General features: G+C 54.5%; 1 protein-coding gene across 1 annotated transcript in view; it reads right to left on the reverse strand.

The window, feature by feature from the left end:
* The window catches only part of LOC451825 (ATP-dependent DNA helicase DDX11-like), a 30,710-nt gene that overhangs the window by 1,057 nt on the left and 9,861 nt on the right, over window positions 1-19,792 (reverse strand). The window contains 24 exon segments of the mRNA XM_063786296.1: window positions 5-159; window positions 342-415; window positions 722-806; window positions 1,219-1,319; window positions 1,435-1,503; window positions 1,763-1,912; window positions 2,620-2,723; window positions 3,043-3,115; window positions 5,755-5,867; window positions 7,246-7,377; window positions 7,491-7,599; window positions 7,857-7,895; window positions 9,411-9,478; window positions 9,599-9,643; window positions 10,920-10,999; window positions 11,348-11,394; window positions 12,396-12,548; window positions 14,175-14,349; window positions 14,351-14,369; window positions 14,765-14,852; window positions 15,104-15,211; window positions 15,891-15,936; window positions 18,739-18,893; window positions 19,192-19,278. Of these exon segments, the coding sequence (XP_063642366.1) occupies window positions 5-159; window positions 342-415; window positions 722-806; window positions 1,219-1,319; window positions 1,435-1,503; window positions 1,763-1,912; window positions 2,620-2,723; window positions 3,043-3,115; window positions 5,755-5,867; window positions 7,246-7,377; window positions 7,491-7,599; window positions 7,857-7,895; window positions 9,411-9,478; window positions 9,599-9,643; window positions 10,920-10,999; window positions 11,348-11,394; window positions 12,396-12,548; window positions 14,175-14,349; window positions 14,351-14,369; window positions 14,765-14,852; window positions 15,104-15,211; window positions 15,891-15,936; window positions 18,739-18,893; window positions 19,192-19,278 (2,275 nt within the window).

A 19,792-nucleotide genomic window follows, 5' to 3' on the forward strand; every position in this document is an offset into this window, starting at 1 on the left:
TGACCTTCTGCACAGCAGCAATGGCGGGGCCAAAGGTAGCTTTGACCTCCACACTGGCTCAGATCCAGGCCGGCAGCTTGGCCAGGACAGGGGGCCGGGCGTATCGCTGGTCCAGGAGCACTATGCTGGCAAAATCCTTCTGGTGCCTGATGGCCCTGCCTGCATAGGAACAGAGGCTGGGGGCTCCGAGCAACACCTGCCTCCCCTACAGCACATTCCCATGGCGACCCCCCCTCCCCTTCCTCAGACTTATATAGGAAACAGGGCAGGCAACCCCTCTTTCCTGTTCTCCCCTTCTCCAGCCCCCATCTGTCCACCCAGCTGGAGGCAGCCAGGCTCACCTATGGACTGGTTGACGGCCTTCATGCACAGGTTCTCCACCAGAGCCTTCCCTGGGGGTGCCTGGCCGGGGGCTCTGGGCTGGGAGTGAAGGGGATGACCCATCAGGACTGTTCCCTGCCTGCAGCTCCCCCGGGGAAAAGACCCTGCCAGGCTTTGGAGCCAGACCAGGAGGCTTCGTGGCCAATGCCAGCAGCAGGGGTCCAGGTGACATCACAGGGAAGATCAAGAGGGTGTGGAGGGGCATCCAAGCTTCCGGAGGGGGCAGGAGACACCAGCGCAGCAGGGAAGGCCTGGCTGTATCAGCCCTGGGGGTGATGCCACTCCCACCCACTGCCTACTCTCCCTGTCACCCCCTCTGTGACACACTGGGGTCACTCACGAGGGTTTGATCCAAGTAGGTCATCTTCTCCTGCAGCTCTGCAGACCTGATGTTGGGGAAGGGCATGCCCACGATCACCACACACCTGGGAGACAAGAGCCCAGCGGGTGGACGTCAGGACCTCCCGGGTCATCACCCACGTCACCAGCTGCTCCGTTCTACCCCTTCCCCCTCAAGCCCTCTCCGACTGTGATCAAAACTCAGCCTCTCTCCACTCTGTACCTACCACCTGGAGAGGGCTTGTTCGGCTGAGAGATCCCATCTAGGCCAATTGATTGGGTCCTGATACAGCAATGGCCAGCCTAAAATCCAACTACTCTCCCAGGGCCAAATCCAGAGCTGCTGAGCCCCTCCCTCCAGCTGGCTGGTCTGAGCAGTCGCAGCCCAGCTGTGGGCTCTAATGGCAGCTGGCAGCAGACAGCAGGCAGGGGCCCAGCTGCTGGAGTGAGGGCCGGCCATGTATCACGGCCCAGGAGATGAGCAGAACCACTACTTACCGGCCTAGGTTGTCAGAGAAGTTGATCCCTTCACTCATCTTTCCTCCAACCACAGAGAGGAGCAGGGCCCCTGTCACCTGGCCTCTCTCCTGGCCACAGGCCTGTAGGAGAAACCCAGATGCTGAGTTGCTGAGCCAAAACTTGGATGACACCCACAATGTTTCCAGCTGCCACCCCCACACGGTCTCAGACCCAAGCTCAGCATGACACCCGCACCTGGATGCACCTGGAATACGCCAGCAGCACCTGCTCCACCTGGTGTGCGCTCTTAGGTTCCTGGAATATCTGAGAAAGACAGAGGACATTTCCCAGAGACAGGTTCAGGGTGCCAGGTCTCGGGTCTGCTCGTGGCCTTGTGTTTTCTGGCCAGGGGACTGGAGAACCTCACAGCCAGGGACTTTGGGGAAATCCTCTGTAGTCAGGGATTGGGAGCAGTGGGGATGAGGAGCCAGAAGCCTGTCCTGACCCGATGAGCACAAGAGCTCCCAGGAGGACTCAGTGGCACTGTCCTCACAAGTGGGAAGGCTGCCGACAGGCCACTCACCTTCTTCCTGGCAGCCAGACGGCCCAGCAGGCCACCCTTCTCCCAGTGGGCATGGACCTGGCGCAGGTACTCGTAGGAGGGGAAGAAACAGACCACCCCTCCAGAAACCACACCGCACAGGTTACAGAGGATGCGACCCACCTCGTCCATCTAAGGAAGGAAGGAAGGGAGGGAGGGAGGGAGCCCCCATGGAGCAACCCCTCAGCCACCCGCAAACCGCGTCTTCACCTTGAGACTCAAAACTGAGGAGAGACCCTCGGCAGGACTACAGCCAAGGAAGAGGACTTGGCTCCCCTGGGTGGGAACCACAGGGTGGTAGGTGCCACCTCCCACCAAACACACCTAGCCGCTGCTGCTGACTGCGCCTTTCCGACACATGTCACAGCACTAGCGTCCCTGGGGGGCCTCCCTATTGCCCTGGCACTGAGTCCTCCCTTCTTCTGTCCAGAGTCCTGATGGGCACCACAATGACAATCAGGGGCTGCACACCCCAGGCACACCACAGGAGATGCCCCCAAGCCCCACATCCCTGCCCCCGGCAGGGACAGATATAACCAAAGGGCAAGAGAGCCAAAGGGAACTAGCAGCTTTCTGCTGCGTGAGGTGTCCTCAGAGGATGCCTGGAGGTTTTATGAATTCATATTTCGCAGCCTAAGGCGTGAGGGGCGGGGAAGCTCAGACCTTCCTCCATAAGCATCTAGATTGACACCGCTCATTCTGTGTGGCTCTAAGTGGGTGTCCCTGTGCAATTTCCCCAACACCTGAAAACACTCAGGGTGGGCCAGAGCGCCCCTGCCCCAGAAAACCCTTTGCTGCCTGAGGCCAGGCTGTGGTGCAGCGAGCTGGCTGGGACTGACCATCTGAGGCAGGTCTCTTTTCTGGAACGTGAATTCCAGAGGCTGGTTGGAGATCCCGCTGCAGATGACAAGGGGCAGGATGTTGTCTGGAGGGATCACGTGACCTGGTAAGAGCCAGGGAGGGGCCGAAAACTGGAGAGGCAGGTGTGCTGCAAGACACTGCAGAGAGGGCATTTCCCTGCCCCATCATCCAGCACAGGAACAGCGACTGACAGCGCTCACCCGCCCACCATCGCCAGTCACACTGGGCAGCAGGCAGCAGGGAGCAAAGCAGGAGAGCCTGGGCGAGCGCACGAAGGGTGAGTCTCCCATCTCGGGGTCTCCTCCGCCTCTGTGCCTGGTCGCAGTATGAGGTATTACCCACAGAAAACGGGGGCCAGAACCTGACCTCTAGCCTGCCCCATCCTGGGCACAGCTTCTCACCACAGGAAAACTCCACCACGCGCTCAGCTTCCACCCCGGCACAGGCCAGCAGCTGCTGCCGGAAGTCAGACACCTGTAGACCAAGGCCACAGCGTCACGGCCCCATGACCCCTCAGAGGCCCAGCAGAAAGGAAGCGAGAAGTCTGGGCTAAGAGACAGCAAGTATACACAAACTGAAAGAAGAGGTCAAAGAAAAGGCTGACGGCAAACTAACAAAAAGAAAAATGGTGACTGATACCCAGTGCTGGCAGTCTCGTTTAAACTACGTGCAGGAACAGCAAAGGAAATCCAGCAAATCTGGCACAGTCATTATCAACCCTGGCCACGCAGCAAAATCACCAGCGAAAATTTTCAAAAATACACGTGGCCAGGCCCCAGCCCAAACTACTGAATAACAATCGCCGGGCTTTCACCTGCTAGACTGGCAAAAATCCAAAAGTAACCACTCTGGAGAAACAGGCATTCCTAGACAGTACTGGTGGGATACAGAATGGTACAATTCTCATGAAATTTCACAGTAGTTAACAAATTAAACATATTTATACTTTTTAACCCAGGAATCCCATATTTAGGAGTCCAGTGAGAAGATACAGCCCACAAATACCAAACAGCATGTGCCCCCGGACCTTTCCCTGTAATCATGCGCCTGCCTATCCAGAGGGTACTGGTTGGATAAGCTCCCTACATCTGTGTCCAACAGAGAACCACACAGCCCACTAGAGGAGCGATGGTCAGACAACTGACTAAGATGCCTTCCGTGTAAATAAAACAGGAAAGGGAAAAATGAAGACATGTTTTTGCTTATTTAGGGGAAAAAGAAAGACTGAAAGGATAAGCTAGTAAAACGGATTCCCTATGGGGGTGGGGAATGGGCTGGAAAGGGATGAGAGTGAGGCTTTCCTGAATAGATCTTTTTATATTGCTTTGACTTTTGAGCCATACAAATATTTACATATTTAAAAACTACAAGTCAGAAAAGAAGAAAGCAAATTCTAAAATTGAAAAGAAAATGAAAAACAGCCTAGCTATCTATGAAACTGACAACAGAAACACACAGAGAGAAGCCTGGTTCCACGTGACTTTAGAGCCTAGAGACCAGGCATCCTTAGTGGGTTACACTCTAAGGGCAAAGAGGAAAGGCAATTTCAATCAGATCTATTGTTAGAAGTAATATTGGTACTATGATTTCAAAACTTTTAAGTATATTATAGGATAGAGCAGATAAGTATGTTAATGTAGCACACATGTTCAGGCTTAAGAGAAAAAGAGGTACAATAAAAGGTCAAGTAAACAAATCCTTTCATTTTTACTTAGAAACACCAATATGGGCCAGGCGTGGTGGCTCATGCCTGTAATCCCAGCTCTTTGGGATGCCAAGGCTGGCGGATCACCTGAGTTCAAGACCAGCCTGGCCAACATGGTAAAACCCCATCTCTACTAAAATACAAAAATTAGCTGGGTGTGGTGGCACATGCCTGTAATCACAGCTACTCAGGAGGTTGAGGCATGAGAATCGCTTGAACCCCGGAGGCAGAGGTTGCAGAGAGCCGTGATCGGGTTCACTGCGCTCCAGCCTGGGAGACAGAGCGAGACTCTGTCTCAAAAAAAGAGAGAAAGAAAAGAAAGAAAAGAAAGAAAGAAATACCAGTATGGATTCATTCTGAAAACATTTCCTAGATCTGTCTATTAAAACGCCCCAGGAGCACGACAAACACCCTAGCACCCACAGCTTGACTTCTAAATGTCATTCCCCATTACAAGAAACCAGAGCGGCTTGGAGAAATGAATCAATCCAGTGTGCGGCAAGGACACCCATGGTGATCCCATGACATTCTGCTGTGCTGGAGGCGAGACTGACCGGGCCACGGGGAGGACCTGAGCTAGCAGGAAGGGGCTCTCACAATGTGAACGTCAGAAACAATAATGACTGTAAACAACTTTAATATGCCGAATGAATAAAACTATGAATCTATCCATACAAAAATATAAAAATCGAAAGCTAAGGCAGCTGGGGCTGGGAAGCACTGCTTCAGGATTCCCAGCAGCTTTTTGTCCAGGAGGCCCTTTGCTAGGTAGGAGTCACCACTGTGCAGAAATGCGGTTATATTCATCACAGTCATGCTCAAAACAGAAAACTGCAAATAGCTTCCACACCTAACAAAAGAGAAGCAGGTACATGAAATGCTATATATCTGTGTAACTGGAATCCAGCACAGCTGGGATACTGAAATACGTGCATGCTTGCTGACAAGGAGACAGGGTTTATGACCCTCTGGCTGCTGAGTGAAAAGAGCAAGTTCCAGTGACAGCACATGGAGGGAGCCGCACTTTTGTTTTTAAAACAGCTATGCACGTAAGTAAAAATTATGCCTACAAAGACTATTATATTCATATACATCAAAATGAACCTTTTAAAAGTGGAATCATGATTTTTTTCCTTGAGTTTGAAACCACAGAACAGCTTTCTCTGGGAGACATATGATCCTGGGGCTACAGAATGGAGCAGCAGAGGAGTCTCCACTGCTCCTGCAGCCTAAAAGGCACAGCAGTGAGAGAATAGCAATGTCACCCAGTGGACACCACTGGGCCTGCTCGAGCTGACCCTTTCTGGCTTCCGGCCCCAGGAGAGAACAGGACTGATAACGCATCTCTCCCAAGCTCCCATCTCATCCCAACACCTGGGGAACGAGGGGCTGGGAAAGGTGTCCTTACCGGCTGCATGGTCCCCCCGGCAATGACCACTGCCCGGCATTCCTTCACCACTTGGGCAAAGTGCACAGCTGGATTCAGGAGCAAAAACTTCAGAGTGCTCTGACTGAGGCTGCCTGGAAAAACAGATCGGTGGGGAGATGAGTGCAAGCCCAACAGACACTTCTATCGTCCCAGCAAAGGGGGTCCCCAGTTGAGTCCAGGTCTGTGGCACAAGTGCTAGTGCTTTCTCTTTAAATTAAACACCATTTAATCTCTAGGACAACCAGCCCACAGAGGTGGACCATACTATCCTCTCCATCTTTTTTTTTTTTTTTTGAGATGGAGTCTCGATCTGTTGCCCAGGCTGGAGTGCAGTGGCTCAATCTCGGCTCCCTGCAACCTCCACCTCCTGGGTCCAAGCAATTTTCCTGCCTCAGCCTCCCGAGTAGCTGGGACTACAGGCACCCACCACCACACCCTGCTAATTTTTTGTATTTTTAGTAGAGACGGGGTTTCACTGTGTTAGCCAGGATGGTCTCGATCTCCTGACCTCACGATCCGCCCCCCTCAGCCTCCCAAAGTGCTGGGATTACAGGCGTGAGCCACCGCGCCCGGCCTATCCTCTCCATTTTCATATGAGGAAACTGAAGTTGAGAAAGAAAATAGTCCAAATCACAAGGCTCATAGATGACAAAATCATGACCCAAACCAAAGCCCACCTACCCCACAATACAAGTTTCCCTAGGACCCCTGCCCTAGAGGACTCCCAACCCAGCTCCTCGATCTCCTCCCATCCACCTCCACTGTCTTACCTGGTCACGGGACCCCCATCCCAGCCCCTCGATCTCCTCCCATCCACCTCCACTGCTTACCCTGGTCACGGGACCCCCATCCCAGCCCCTCGATCTCCTCCCGTCCACCTCCACTGCTTACCCTGGTCACGGGACCCCCATCCCAGCCCCTCGATCTCCTCCCATCCACCTCCACTGCTTACCCTGGTCACGGGACCCCCATCCCAGCCCCTCGATCTCCTCCCATCCACCTCCACTGCTTACCCTGGTCACGGGACCCCCATCCCAGCCCCTCGATCTCCTCCCGTCCACCTCCACTGTCTTACCTGGTCACGGGACCCCCATCCCAGCCCCTCGATCTCCTCCCATCCACCTTCACTGCTTGCCCAGGTCACGGGACCCCCATCCCAGCCCCTCGATCTCGTCCCGTCCACCTCCACTGCTTACCCTGCTCACGGGACCCCCATCCCAGCCCCTCGATCTCCTCCCGTCCACCTCCACTGCTTACCCTGGTCACGGGACCCTCATCCCAGCCCCTCGATCTCCTCCCATCCACCTTCACTGCTTGCCCAGGTCACAGCAGGCCAGTGCCCACTGCACTGCTTCCTCCTAACCCAGGAAGTTCCCAGGATGGAAGGAAAGAATCCTTTCACGCTGCGGCTCCCGGGCTCAGCTTGGCTCCTTCCTGGGAACTGAACCTGGCCAAGAACCACCTGATTACCTTGGCGGCTCAGGATGACCCTGCCGTCCTGGTTGGCCGTAGTGAGAGCTGCCAGGAAGCCTTCGATGTGCATCAGTGGGGAAGCTGGTCGGGGGGTGCTGGCCTGACTCTCGTCTGCAGGGGCTGCAAGAGCTGCACAGAGCAGAATGGGGAGGAGGCCTCCCTCTGGTCAGGTCCACACACGAGGAACAGAAGTCCTTGCCCATGCGTGCAGCCGGCTCTGCCTGCTCACCCTCCTGCCTCACCTTCAGTCGTCCTGGGCTGCAGGCTCTGCAGGAATTGCTGAAACCCAGCCAGTTTGGGCTGCTCCCGGGATGAGAACACTGCTCCGTACCGTTCAGTGAATCCAAAGAGCTGGGTGGGATGAGAGAGAGCAGTGGAGAGGAACGAGGAACAGCCATGAGAGAGAGGCTGGGTGGATCGGAGGCTCTGCCAGGCCCAAGACACCTGCAGCATGCATCCCACCACCCCAGCAAGGCCCACTGCACCAAGGAGGGTGGAGACGAAGGGGACTCTGGAGTTCCCTGAGGGCAGGGGAGGAAAGCATGGCAAGGGCAGGGGGTTGGGGCACAGCTGGGTCTTGTTCAGGACCACAAGATGGGAGCAGTTACCTTTCTGCTGATCATGCTCTTCTCACAGTATCGCTGCACCTGCAAAAAACCAAGCCCAGCTGTAGGCATGTGTGCAAACTGAGCAAGCTGTAATCTTAAAAACAAAACAAAAAACACCAATTCTACCACCCAGACAGCACAACGCAGTGCTACCTTCTGAGGCACCTGGAGCCTCCTTGCCACCAACCTTGTCATCCCCTCTCCGAGGCCACCCCCTCCTCTACTGCCCCTGCCCACAACGCAGTGTCCTCCTCAGGGGGGAGACCCTCTTTCCAAATGTCTCTCTCAAGTCTAAGAGTGCTCAGTACAATCTAGGTCCCCTTGGCTTTCCTTCCAGGTGACAGAGAGTTAAAACAAAGGAACTTCTATGAGCAAAGCCACAGAGGAGATGATGGCTGGGACCTGCTCAGGGGCTGGGGCAGTGCCACTCAGTCGGAGCATCCAATGTGTGTGGTTTGGTGCCAGATCTTAGCTTGGGATGCAGAGATGAGGAGTTTGGAGCCTTTAAACCGGTTTCTAAAAAGAGCGATGTCCTTCGATGAGGAATCCCTCAATGGTGAGTGATGAGACCCGAGACCCATGGGAAGAAGAGGGGAGAAGGAAAGCAAGGAGGGCAAAGGGAAGGCGAGAGAAGGAGCGCCTGCACCCATGTCCCAGCTGTGGGAGAAGCGCGGGGACGGCAGGACTGTCTGAGGCTGTCAGGCCTGGCGGCTGTCACAGGCATGTGGGAGACAAGGGGAGAAAGGTATCAAGGATGACCTGGATCCAGCCTGTCTGGCAGGGATGGCGGCAGTGACAGTGACCCAAATGTGTAATTCAGGTGAAAAGCTGGTTTTAAGAAAAAAAAGGCAGGCAGGATGGGAAGAATGTGGGGCCCCAAGTCAGTGCAGCCAGGTTTGGACGCTGTCTCTGCCACTTGCTATTGGCTCACTTGTGGGAAGCCTGTGCTCGCCACCCTCCTGAAGTCACCTCCATGGGCCTGTTTGCTTTCCTTGCCGGGGCAAAATGATATCCTAGCTCAGAGCACAGCACGTGGCATGCCGCCTAGAACAGAGGCAGAACCCTGTACCCAGGGGCAGTCACTGTTGCTGATTTGAGTTACGAGCTTGGGGTTCAGGCGGCAGTGGCCGTGTTTCATCTGGGAAGCGCTGGGTACGCAGACCTGGAGTGAGCAGAGGTCTGAGGCTGCAACGAGACCCAAGGCCCAAGTGGGAAGACGTGACAGGGGTTGCACAGAACAAATCAACGTCCTATTCCTGTCCATAAGCCTGAGGGAGACTGTGCCAGAAGATGGGGTGAGACAGCAAGGACCTGGAGTCTCTATCTGTTCTATGGGGCACCAAGAAAGGTCCCTTTCTCACCCATCCCTCATCCCTGTGGCCTTCACTCTAAAAGAAGAGGACTTTTGTCTCACAGGCGTGTTGCGTTAAGGGTTAAGTAATTACACATCTGTTTTGCTTTTTCTTCCTTCTACAGTCTTAACATAGTACTTTACCCACAGGTGGTGACAGGAAGGAAATTGGATGTGGAATGTGGAAAGGTGGAAACCTCTACCTTGAACAGGTTGATGTTGTCGATCCGGCTCTGGAAGAGAAAGTCGTTGATGGTCTTCAGCTCCGTCCCTGAGAACAAACACATGAAGGGCCTTGGGAGCTTCACCCTAAGCCTCAGGTTTCAGTCCCAGGGTTAAGCTCGGAAGTGGCTCAGATCAGCTCTGGGCCCTCTGAGAGCAACTCTCTTACCTGTCTGTGACAGACTCTGTGTATTGGGATTTTGCTTAATGTTCCCTAAAAAAGAGAATGGAAATAGGGTCACAATGGTGGTTCTCAGGCCCCCCAACCCTTCCCTATCTTCTCTCCCTCCACACTGCACATCAAGTAAGAAGAGCATCCGTATTTGAACGGCTTTGTTTTGCTTTTCACTGTTTATAGCATGCAACGGACCCACTGAGAGGGCAGGTGGGTCCAGGAGCCTCCCACGTCTGACTCACGTGCTTGCACGTGGAACCCAAAGCCCTGTAAGTTCATGTTTTTCACCCCTTCTCCAGGAGGCCGGGACACAGCAGCCAGACCAAGGTATGCAGGGCACCGGAGCACAGAGGAGCTGCCCAGGCCACTGGTGAGCCTGAGGCAAAGCAGAGCTGGCGGCTCAGAGTACCAACATGAGACCAGCTCCCGCCAGGAGCTCCCACAGGCTTTCTGCAGCTTCCACTTCCACAGACACCTTCCAACAAGGGGGTGCCCCATCATAAAAGAAGGGGACGTGACAGGGTCATGCAAAGAGGCGTGGGAGCTGGAGTCAGAAGATCCCAGGCTCCCGTGCTGGGAGCAGCCCTTGCTCTGAGCTCTAGTTTATGCGTCTATCAACAAGGATTCAAATACCAGCACTGCGTTCTCACAGGGCACACAAAACCGCATATGCAAGGGCTTCGAACACCCCACAGAACTATGCCTATCACGGAAACACCGAGTGTCCATGTGATGCTGTATCCTTAATATCCCCCCAGAGCAGGGCCTGAAATAAAAAGTCCTCAGAACATGGGCAAAGAACCCATGGGTCTAAAAAAAGCTCAAGTCAGACAACTCAACTAAGCTACAAAGAACAAGAATTCTCTAAATCAATGACCAAGACCCTTCTTTTTTTTTTTTTTTTTTTTTTTTTTTTTTGAGACTGACTCTCACTCTGTCGCCCAGACTGGACTGCAGTGGCACAATCTCGGCTCACTGCAACCTCCGCCTCCCGGGTTTGAGCAAGCAATTCTCTTGTCTCAGCTTCCGGAGCAGCTGGGACTACAGGCCACGGCAACACTCCCAGCTAATTTTTTTGTATTTTTAGTAGAGATGGGATTTCATCATGTTGGCCAGGCTGGTCTCAAAACTCCTGACCTCAGGTGAACCACCTGCCTCGGCCTCCCAAGGGCTGGGATTATAGGCATGAGCCACCACACCCGGCCGACCCTTCTTAAAAACACAGAGAACTGAGGCGTCCTGATAGGCATCCAAGGAAAAAGCAGCCCGGCGGGTTTTGCAGGCCGGGGGTCAGCCGGGGGGACGACGCTCTCACCCCCTAGCACAGCCACGAATTTCTCCAGCAAATACAGGATCTGCTTCAGGTACATCAGGTTCTTGGCCTTCAAACGCTTCCTAAGAAGAAGCCAACGGACATTAAGTGGTGGTGCCCTGATGGCGACTCGCCCCGCCCACCCCAGTGGAAGCCTTGCTGCCCGGTGCCTCTCAAACTGGGTCACAAGCTACAAATCCTTTCCCAGAGAGCAGGCTGGCCACGGCCCCAGGCCTCAGAGCCAGCGGTCAGTCCCCAGCCTTCCAGGTCTGTGTGCAGCACACACCATAATGTGCCTAGGACATGAATGGCATGCAGCTCCACCCCGCCACAGCCCGGGCCAGAGGTGGGAACCAAAGTGCTGCCTCTCAGAGGCCCATGCAGGGGACCACCAAGGGACTGTCCCACTACCTCAGAGGGTCACATCTCACCCGTATCGCTCCATGTACTGCAGCAGCTGGGAATGGGCCTGGCAGAGCTGGGGAAAGAACACAAACCAGGCTCTGGGCAAGCAGCCGAGGGCTAAGGTACTGACATCTTAGATTCACCTAGAAGATGCTAGCCCTGGACACACAGGAAGCCACCAAAGGGAGCAGAGGGGGCTGGGTGCAGACAAAAGGTACGGACAAAAGGTGCAGACAAAAGGTTTCCACAGACCTTAGGCTGGTGGGAGCTAAGAGAAAAGGGAAGGAAGGGAAGTTTTCCTCCAGTGTCCACTGTGGGTCAGAGAAAAAGCAAGAGGCTGAATTCCTCAAGTATGGAATCTCCCTGCTAGTTTCCACTGGGTTGGGAAAAGACCTAGAGTCTACAAAGAGTGATGGTTCAAGGTCACCATCACATCCCAGCCTCAATTCAGCCCAGGCACAGGTCAGTAGAGCTGGTGTGATGTCGTGGGGGTTTCACAGTCAGAAACCAGTGGGCACACCCCAGCTCCACACTCATGAGCTGCATGACCTCAGGACAGAGCTTGACCATCTCTGAATCTCCAAGTTTCCAATGTAAAACAGGAACACCACCCCCATGGCAGAGTCAGTGTGAAGACCAGAGACACCTGGTGCCATGCATGGCGCATGATAGGGCAGCAGGAGGAGCCTGCACTGATCTTGAGCATTCCTCAATTCAGTCCCCTCCAGACAACTTCAGTAATGACAAAATCCAATCCTGAGGGGACTTCTGCCTCACACATGCCATCTCCCTGGCTTACAGAACTGGCTGCTGGCATCCAGGGCTGGAGGGACTCAGGAGCATGGGGGCAGATGAGGTGCAGGGAAATGAGGCACTCTGTCATCGCTGGGTCCCCAGAGTTCTGGGATGCACTGGAAAGCCATGGTCAGCCTCCGATGAGGTCACCGCCTTGACTCGTGCACCCTCTAGCAAGCCCCACCTCCGGAGGAATTCTTGGCCCAGGTGTCTGGAGGAACCATCCAAGTCCCTTTACCTCACGGCAGGCCCTGGCCCAGGGAGGGGAGGCCCACGCACCTGGGAGCCGCTGACCTCCATGCTGTGCATGCCCGTGATGGTGTCGATCAGGTTGTGCGCCTCGTCGATGATCACCACCTGGTCCTGCAGCCGGATGCCCGCGGCCTGCCGAGTGGCCGCATGCAGCAGCATCTGATAGGGCAGCACCACCAGCTGGGAGGGGAGATGAGGCCACCTGAGCAGGGCGGGGCTCCCCTGCAGGAGCCTTGCCTGCCTGACACTGAGCTCCTGATGTGAGTGCTTCTATTTCCTGCCTGGACTGTGTAGAGACATTCAAAAAACAGCTTGTAGCAACTGACAAGCTCTCCTCGAGTTTCACATGGAAAGCCAATACATGAAACACAGGAAACTAGGGCTGGTCTGACTCCTAGAGTAAACCAAGGGCAGGGCTGGGTGAAGGGAACCCCTGGCTTAGCCTTGTCCATGTCCTCAAGGTCGCCCCGGAGGCCCCCGAGTTTCCACAAAACACCTGAAGACCATTGGTGCACCAGGAAGCGGCCCCAGCTTCTGCTCCTGGAGCTGCTACTTCCCAGCTGTGTGACTCTGGAAGAGTTGTCTAACCTCTCTGACCCTTGGTTTCCGCATCTGCAAAATAGGGTTGATACATCCTATTTCAAAGTGAGGGTTAAGGCGTGGAGCTGGGGTAACAAAAATAAAAGCAACTCTGCAGATCTTTAGGTGTTTGTTGTTAGGAAAGTTTCCAGTTAAAGGAATACTCATATAAAAAATAAAATATCGGAAAACTGAATGGCTCCATCACCCACGCTTAGTGAGAAAATATGAGTCACTTAACTTTTCTGGGCTCCACTGTCCCCATGCACAGAATTTCACTGGAATACTATTAACATAAAAGCAAAATATGGTCAAAGTACTTTAAAAATTCAAAAATCGTAAAGATTTTGGGCCATATTATGGTATTTGTGTATAAATGCCTATAGCACTAATCTTGCTCTAAAGGCAAACAGACCGGAGGGAAGGCCTGGGACACCACGGGGCCTGGCAGCTTTCCTCAGTTTCTCTGCCAGCGCCCACACAGCTCAGCAGGTATGCTGGTGAGCATTTAGCTGCTGTGCAAATGGTTACTTAGTTCCCTGAATCTTTTAAAACCTTACATTTTTTTCTGGATTATACAGAATTTTCCACATGTGATATCCCGTTTCCAAAGTCACTCAAATTAAAGAAGTAGCAAGGAAATAGTGAAACTGCACCCAACAAATAACAGTGAGATACTACTTTTCATCTGCTACATTAGCAGTTCTTCCTTCTGTTTAAAAATCAAGAGAAGTAGAGGCAGAGAAGACAGTATTCTCACGTGCTGCAGGTAGGTGTAAGTTAGGAAAGCTTTCCAGTTAAGAGTACTGATATTACAAAAAGGAAAAACTGGAAAACTGAATGGTTCCATCACTGACATCCTCCATCACATCATAGGCATGGAAGTTGGGAGCATCACTTGGAAAGCCATTTGTAAATAGATGTATGCAGAGCACTCTTCTCAGCTCCTGGCATCCCCCCTCTCCCTGTGGTTTCACTAGGAATGCACCGGCTTTCCTGGCTCCTAAATACCATCCCCAGTAATGCCAACTGGCCCTGCTGCCTGGAGACCCCAAGGGATCCCACGCGCCTCCTCCAACTCACGCATCAGGAGAGAATGGGTTAAGGTGCCATCAACCTGACCACGCTGGGGGGCATCCCCCAAACTACAGTGTGAGGAGGACCCCCCTCATGGCCTAGACCACAGTGAGAGCCAAGAGAGGCTTTCTGGCCCTGCAGGGCCCTCACCTGGGCTGCAGGGATGGCAAGGCGGCTCCCGTAATAGGGACAGGCCCGGGCCTCCTTCCCAAGGGCCAGCAGTTGTTCAATGTCCTTCACCTCTGCCAGGGCCTCATCCCGGAGAAGGCCCATCTGCTCGTGGTTGTAGAAGGGGCAGGCTGCCTGCTTTTCCTGCCTCCTCCTCCTCAGCTCCTTTCTTCTTCTCTGAGGGTGGCACAGGCACAAAGAGAGAAAACAGAGAGGACAGCAACTGTCCACAGGCCCGAGAGGGGGTTGTGTAATGTTGAGACCCACTTCCACGGGGTGGGGTCTATAAGACCCTCCCAAGTACTGCCTACTGTGGTCTCATCGGAACACTGTAAGGTTTTACTTTTGTTCTCCAGAAAGAGCCCGTAAAATCATCTCCAAGCCAACGATTCGGACCAGACGCTCACCCAGAGAGTAGGAACACTTTTTCCCAAGGAGAGGGGACTCAGGAAGGAACTGGGGTCTCCTCTGCCATTCTTTCTATGAAAGACACTGAATGGTCTTCAGTCACTGCCACCCCTGCCTCACTCTCTCCAGACCACCTGCGGCTACACCATGGTCCCAGTGGCTACCGTGCCTGCTTCTCTGCATGTCCACGCAGCGGTCGTTGATAAGCTGCACAGAACCTAGGCTTCTCACGTCTTCATTTACACAAAGGTTCTGCAACAAAGGAGAAAAAAAGAGGCAAAGAGATGGTGCCAGCTAAATAACATCCTACCAACACACGTGGACCTGCCCCCGCCACCTCTCCTTTGCCTTCCAGTGATGGGCCGGCCAGGCCAGGGAGGGGGCTGCTCCTCACACGGTTCAGCCTGTCACAGACCCAGCGTCTCCCAGGCCTGGACGAGCAGGACAAAGTTGTGGGGAAAGGAGCAGGATGGCCCCTGGTGGAAATACTGGCTACTGTTTACCTGCCGGGAGCCGAGGGAGACAAGCCGAACATCCTTGCCAAAGGGGCTCTTCTTCACCTCATGCACAAACTGGGCCAGCTGGGAGTGTGTCCGACTACAGTAATAAATCTAGCAGAGAGAAAGAAAGGCGCTTCAAAGAGGGAACCAAAACATCCCACGGCATTCTCTAACATCAAGGCACGCCAGGGCCTGAGAGGCTGAGGGAAAGGGAGTGGCTCCCAATGCCCAAAGCCGATGCAGGACAGCGATGTCCCATGTCAGGCATCTATCGAGGGACCCAGGGATTCCCAGGTCACCCACAGCTCCAGAAGTTCAAGGGAATGCCCCAAAGGCAGCTCCTTCCACGAGTCATATCCAGCACCACCCAGCAGGGACAGAAAACACCCAGACTTCAGCCCAGAACAGCTGTTCCTCTATGCCCTGGGGTGGCAAGCATGGCCCTGCCCCCAGGAGAGGTCTCCCCAGGCCCCGAACCCATGAGATGTCTCCCCAGGCCCCAAACTCAAGAGAGGTCTCCTCAGGTCCCTGCTCCCAGGAAAGGTCTCCCCAGGAGAGGACTCCCCAGGCCCTGACCCCAGGAGAGGACTCCAGGGTCCACTGCAGCTGGCCAAGGGAGCAACTCAGGACCAGGGTTGTGTGCAAGAAGCAACAGAGTCCAAGTGCTGGAAGCTCCTCCTCTGTGGAGAGGAGGGTGAGAAGTAGCCGAGTGACTCCAGCCTCTTCCCCAAGGGTGCACAGCCCAGCCCATAGCCCCCAGCACAGCACCAGCTGAGGACACTCGTGTTACCTTAGTTATGTGTTCTTCCTCCAGGTCATCCTCATCCTCATCCACTCTGTGTGTGTGAGAGAGAACAGAAAACAGTCTTCCCTCAGCAAACTCAGCAAAACGCACTGAGCATCTGCTGAGCGCTGGTGCTGAGCCCTGGCCATTCCCAGCAATGGGTTCCATCAAGGTAGCAGGTGCTGCTTGCTCAGAAACTCCCCCAGGCAAATGCCAACCCCAACCTCCCATGGCCGCTCAGGTCTGTGGGTAGGGAAATGTAAAAAGGAGACAGGGGCTCAGCACCCCAAACCCAAGTCTTGAGTTGGAAGCCTCGGGACTAATGGCAGGCTGCTCTCCTCTCTGCCCTCCCTCCAGCAAGCTGGACCCCTCTGAGGCCCCAGGGTGGATATTTGCTCTTCATCATCTCGGGCCTTCGGAGGTTCTGTGCCTGGAATGTTGTCTCCCCTCACCAGCTCCCAGTCAACTCTGAGATAGCAGCAGAAACATCACCTCCTCCAGGAAGCCTTCTTTGACCTTCCCTGGTAGGTCTGGCTGCTCTGACACAGATTCATGGCCCCTTCACACCCATCTCATTCAAAATCGCTTCCTCTCGGTCTATCTCCCCAGACTGTCATGTCCACAAGGGAGGACCCAGGTCGGCCTTGTTTCTGCTGAGTCCCCGTGGCCTCACCTAGAGCTTGGTATGCAGCAGGAACCCCATGACCATCTCCTGGATGAAGCTACAACTGACCAATCGAGTGAACAGAGGATGCTGTCACTTATGACCAGCTACAACTCTTCTTTTGTCAGCGCCTCAGTCTGCCCTTTCCAGCAATGCGGGAAGAATCCATCAGCGCCAGGCGTTGGCAGGGAAGCCAGCCCTGCATCCCATGGCCTGAAGCTGAGCTAGCTCTACTAGTCTATGCTCCTCAGAAAACACAAAACCATCTGACAGGCACACGCTACCTATGGCAACATCACATAAAAAGAAAACATTTTTGTTCACCTTGAAATTCCTTTCTAACAAAGCAGAACACAATTGTCTTGGGCTATCAGAAGAGTAATTATTACAGGCTTGGCTTCATGGTCACTAAAGAGCAGGCGGCTCTATCTTAAAAGGCTTGGATTCAATCTTATGTCGCATGCTGGACAAAGCCAGCAGGAGCTCACTGAGAGGCTGGGTGTGTGAAGAAATGAAGAGCAAAAATTTTCTATTCAGAACTCAGGTCCTCTGAGGCTCACATTATCTCCTCAAACGTGAGGGCATGGGAAGCCCCAGAAGCTGACCTACAGGATCCACGGCTCTTGCCCAGACCTGAAAGAGCACTTTGTTCCTCTAATATTCACCACCTTCATCTCCACTCAAGTTCTCTGCCTTGTCCCCATGGGCTCTAAGGGAGAAGAGAGGGAGCAGAAACACAACCTTGGAGGTGCGCAGGAACGGTTCATGGAGCACAAACTGTTTATGACCCCCTCTCACCAGTGAGGCATAAAGCAGCATGGTGGTCTCTGCCCCGGGCAGGGGCAGAAGTCGAGGTCCACATGGGCAGCCTGGAATTACACTACCAGACTGCAACGAGGCAGCATCTGCTCATTCATGTCAACTCGATTTTATTGAGCACACCCCTATGCCAAACACTGGGTCAGCTCTGGGAACATCAAACTATAAAGACGTGGTTCCTGCCCTGAAGCAGCTCGAGCCCAGCCAGGGAGAGGAGGCAACAACAGAAGCACAAGCAGGTGCGTGAGCAAAACAGAGCAGCTGACACCCGAAGCCACCAAGACGACACCTGAGCCAGGCCTCAAAGGAGAGGAAGACATCTGCCAAGGGAGGAGGGCAGGGTGTTTGGCCACAGCACGTTGCATGAGCAAATCCTGACAGGACAGAGGAAGGCCTGGTGCGCTGGAGGAAGTTCAGGGCAGCGTGGAAGCTGGCGTCTGGTGGATGGCAGCTGGAGGTGGCGTCAGAAGGCGCCCTGCAGACAGACCGTGAAGGCCGGGGATGAACCTTCAGGAATATCCACGGAGGGTCTCTGGTCTTGCAGTTACCCTCCCACAGATGTGGTGGCCAGGATGTCACAGGACACACGGGACTCATCATCAGGTGCAGCCCCCCACCCCATCCACATCACCATTTTGTTTTCCTTGTAGGCAAACATGCTGACTTCACATAGGTGTTATTTGTTTTCATGTCTATTAACTGTCCCCTCCATGTCTTCTTCCCTTCTATGTCCACAGCATCTGGACAGTGCCATACTCAGAGCAGACACTCAGGGATGGTGGTGAGGTTCCAGTGTAAATGGGAACGGGGCTGTCACCAGGGATCCTGTGGGCCCGAAATGGCCTGGGTGGCCTGCTCAGGGCTGTCACCCAGCAGCTCATGGCTCAGCAAGTGGAAACCTTGAGTCTGGACCAACAGAGGCTTTATGGGAGAAGGAAAGCTCAGGCTAAGGACGCCTTGACGGTTGGCACCTCACAGGTTACCCAGTGCAGTCAGCTGCCTCAGAGCCTGAGATCTAGAGCCAGGCCGGGTGAGTTCTAGCCCAGCTCTCCACTGCCGAGGCTTGTGGCCTCAGCCAAGGAGTCCCTCCTTGTGGGGCTGCAGCCTCCTTGTGTATAAGGCGCAGACACAAATGTTCCTGCCCTGCCTGAGCTGCCGTGAGGACAGCTGAGAGGACACAGGCCAGGCCGGTGACTGTCCTCACTGCCACTGGCACTCATGGACCCTAGGAAGGACCTGGCTTAGAGCAGAGGGCAGAGGCCACCATGCCTCTTGCCAGGTGCTTCATGGCATCTGTGGCATGAGGGAAAGAGCTGTCTTCAAGGGTGTCCCCTGGCCTGGGGCAGGGTAGTGCTACCGCCTCTGTCTCACCCGCTCGCCACCTTTTTCTCCTCATCACTCTCGTATTCGGCGAGGACCAGCTCCTCCTCCCCAGACTCCAGCTGCTCCAGCCGCTCAGCCTCCGGGCCTGTCTCTAGCATCTCCCTGCTGAGGCGGAGGAGATTCTCTGTTTCTTCTTCCTGCCTCTGGACAGGGGTAGTGGAGGTGGGGAGGGAGGAAGAAGTCTCAGCACCAGTACCCACCTCCCCACATGCCAGAGACAAAGCACACCATGCCCATTCACATAGGCCTGGCTGCCTGGCTGGAGAGAGGTCGACTCCTAGGATCCACGCCTCAACCACTCACAGCCCAGCTTCTGTACGGGAGCACATAGCCAGTGAGGGTCATGGAGGGGAGACCAAGGCCCTGGCCACGCACCCATGAGCCTCCAAGCAGGGCGACCCTGCCTGGACATAATCCTGCCCCCCAAGAAATGAGGCTCACCAGGCGCTTGGCTGCATACTTGAGCTGCACCCTGTGCTGCAGCTGCTGCAGGCGTTCTTCTCGCTGCTTCCTCCTGGCCTGCTCCACCTACAGGAGGCAGACATGAAGGAAAATCACCAGGAAGCCCAAAACCAGGCGTCTCCTAAGGAGTCTGGGCCACTCAGCCCGGCGCCTCCTCACTGGGGGCATCTCTCCTTCCCCGGCCAGCACTCAAGGGCTGCCGCATCCCCTCCCGGGACCTCATCCCTGCAGGTCCCAGCCTCGCTGCTCACTGCGGAAGGCGGCACACTCCTCCCAAAGCCACACGCTCTCCATCAGATCCATTTGCAGCCATTGAACCATGCTGCCAATGGCAATGATCAGGTCCTTTCCCAGGTGAGTAATAAATGGGCACCAACAGTTCCTTGTGTGGAGAAGGCCTGTTGACCTCCAGCTCAAAAAAGACAGCACAGTGGCAGTACCATCGACCCAAGGAGCTGATGGAAGAGCTGAGAGGCACGGCAACGGCAGGGGAACATGCACTACCTGAGTCTCGGAATCGCCCCAGAAGAATCGCTGAAGCCCTGTTTCCTCCAGCACTCCCACTTCCTGATACCCCAGG

Source organism: Pan troglodytes, chromosome 10, assembly GCF_028858775.2.
Source record: "Pan troglodytes isolate AG18354 chromosome 10, NHGRI_mPanTro3-v2.0_pri, whole genome shotgun sequence".
In the NCBI taxonomy this organism is placed as follows: Eukaryota; Metazoa; Chordata; class Mammalia; order Primates; family Hominidae; genus Pan; species Pan troglodytes.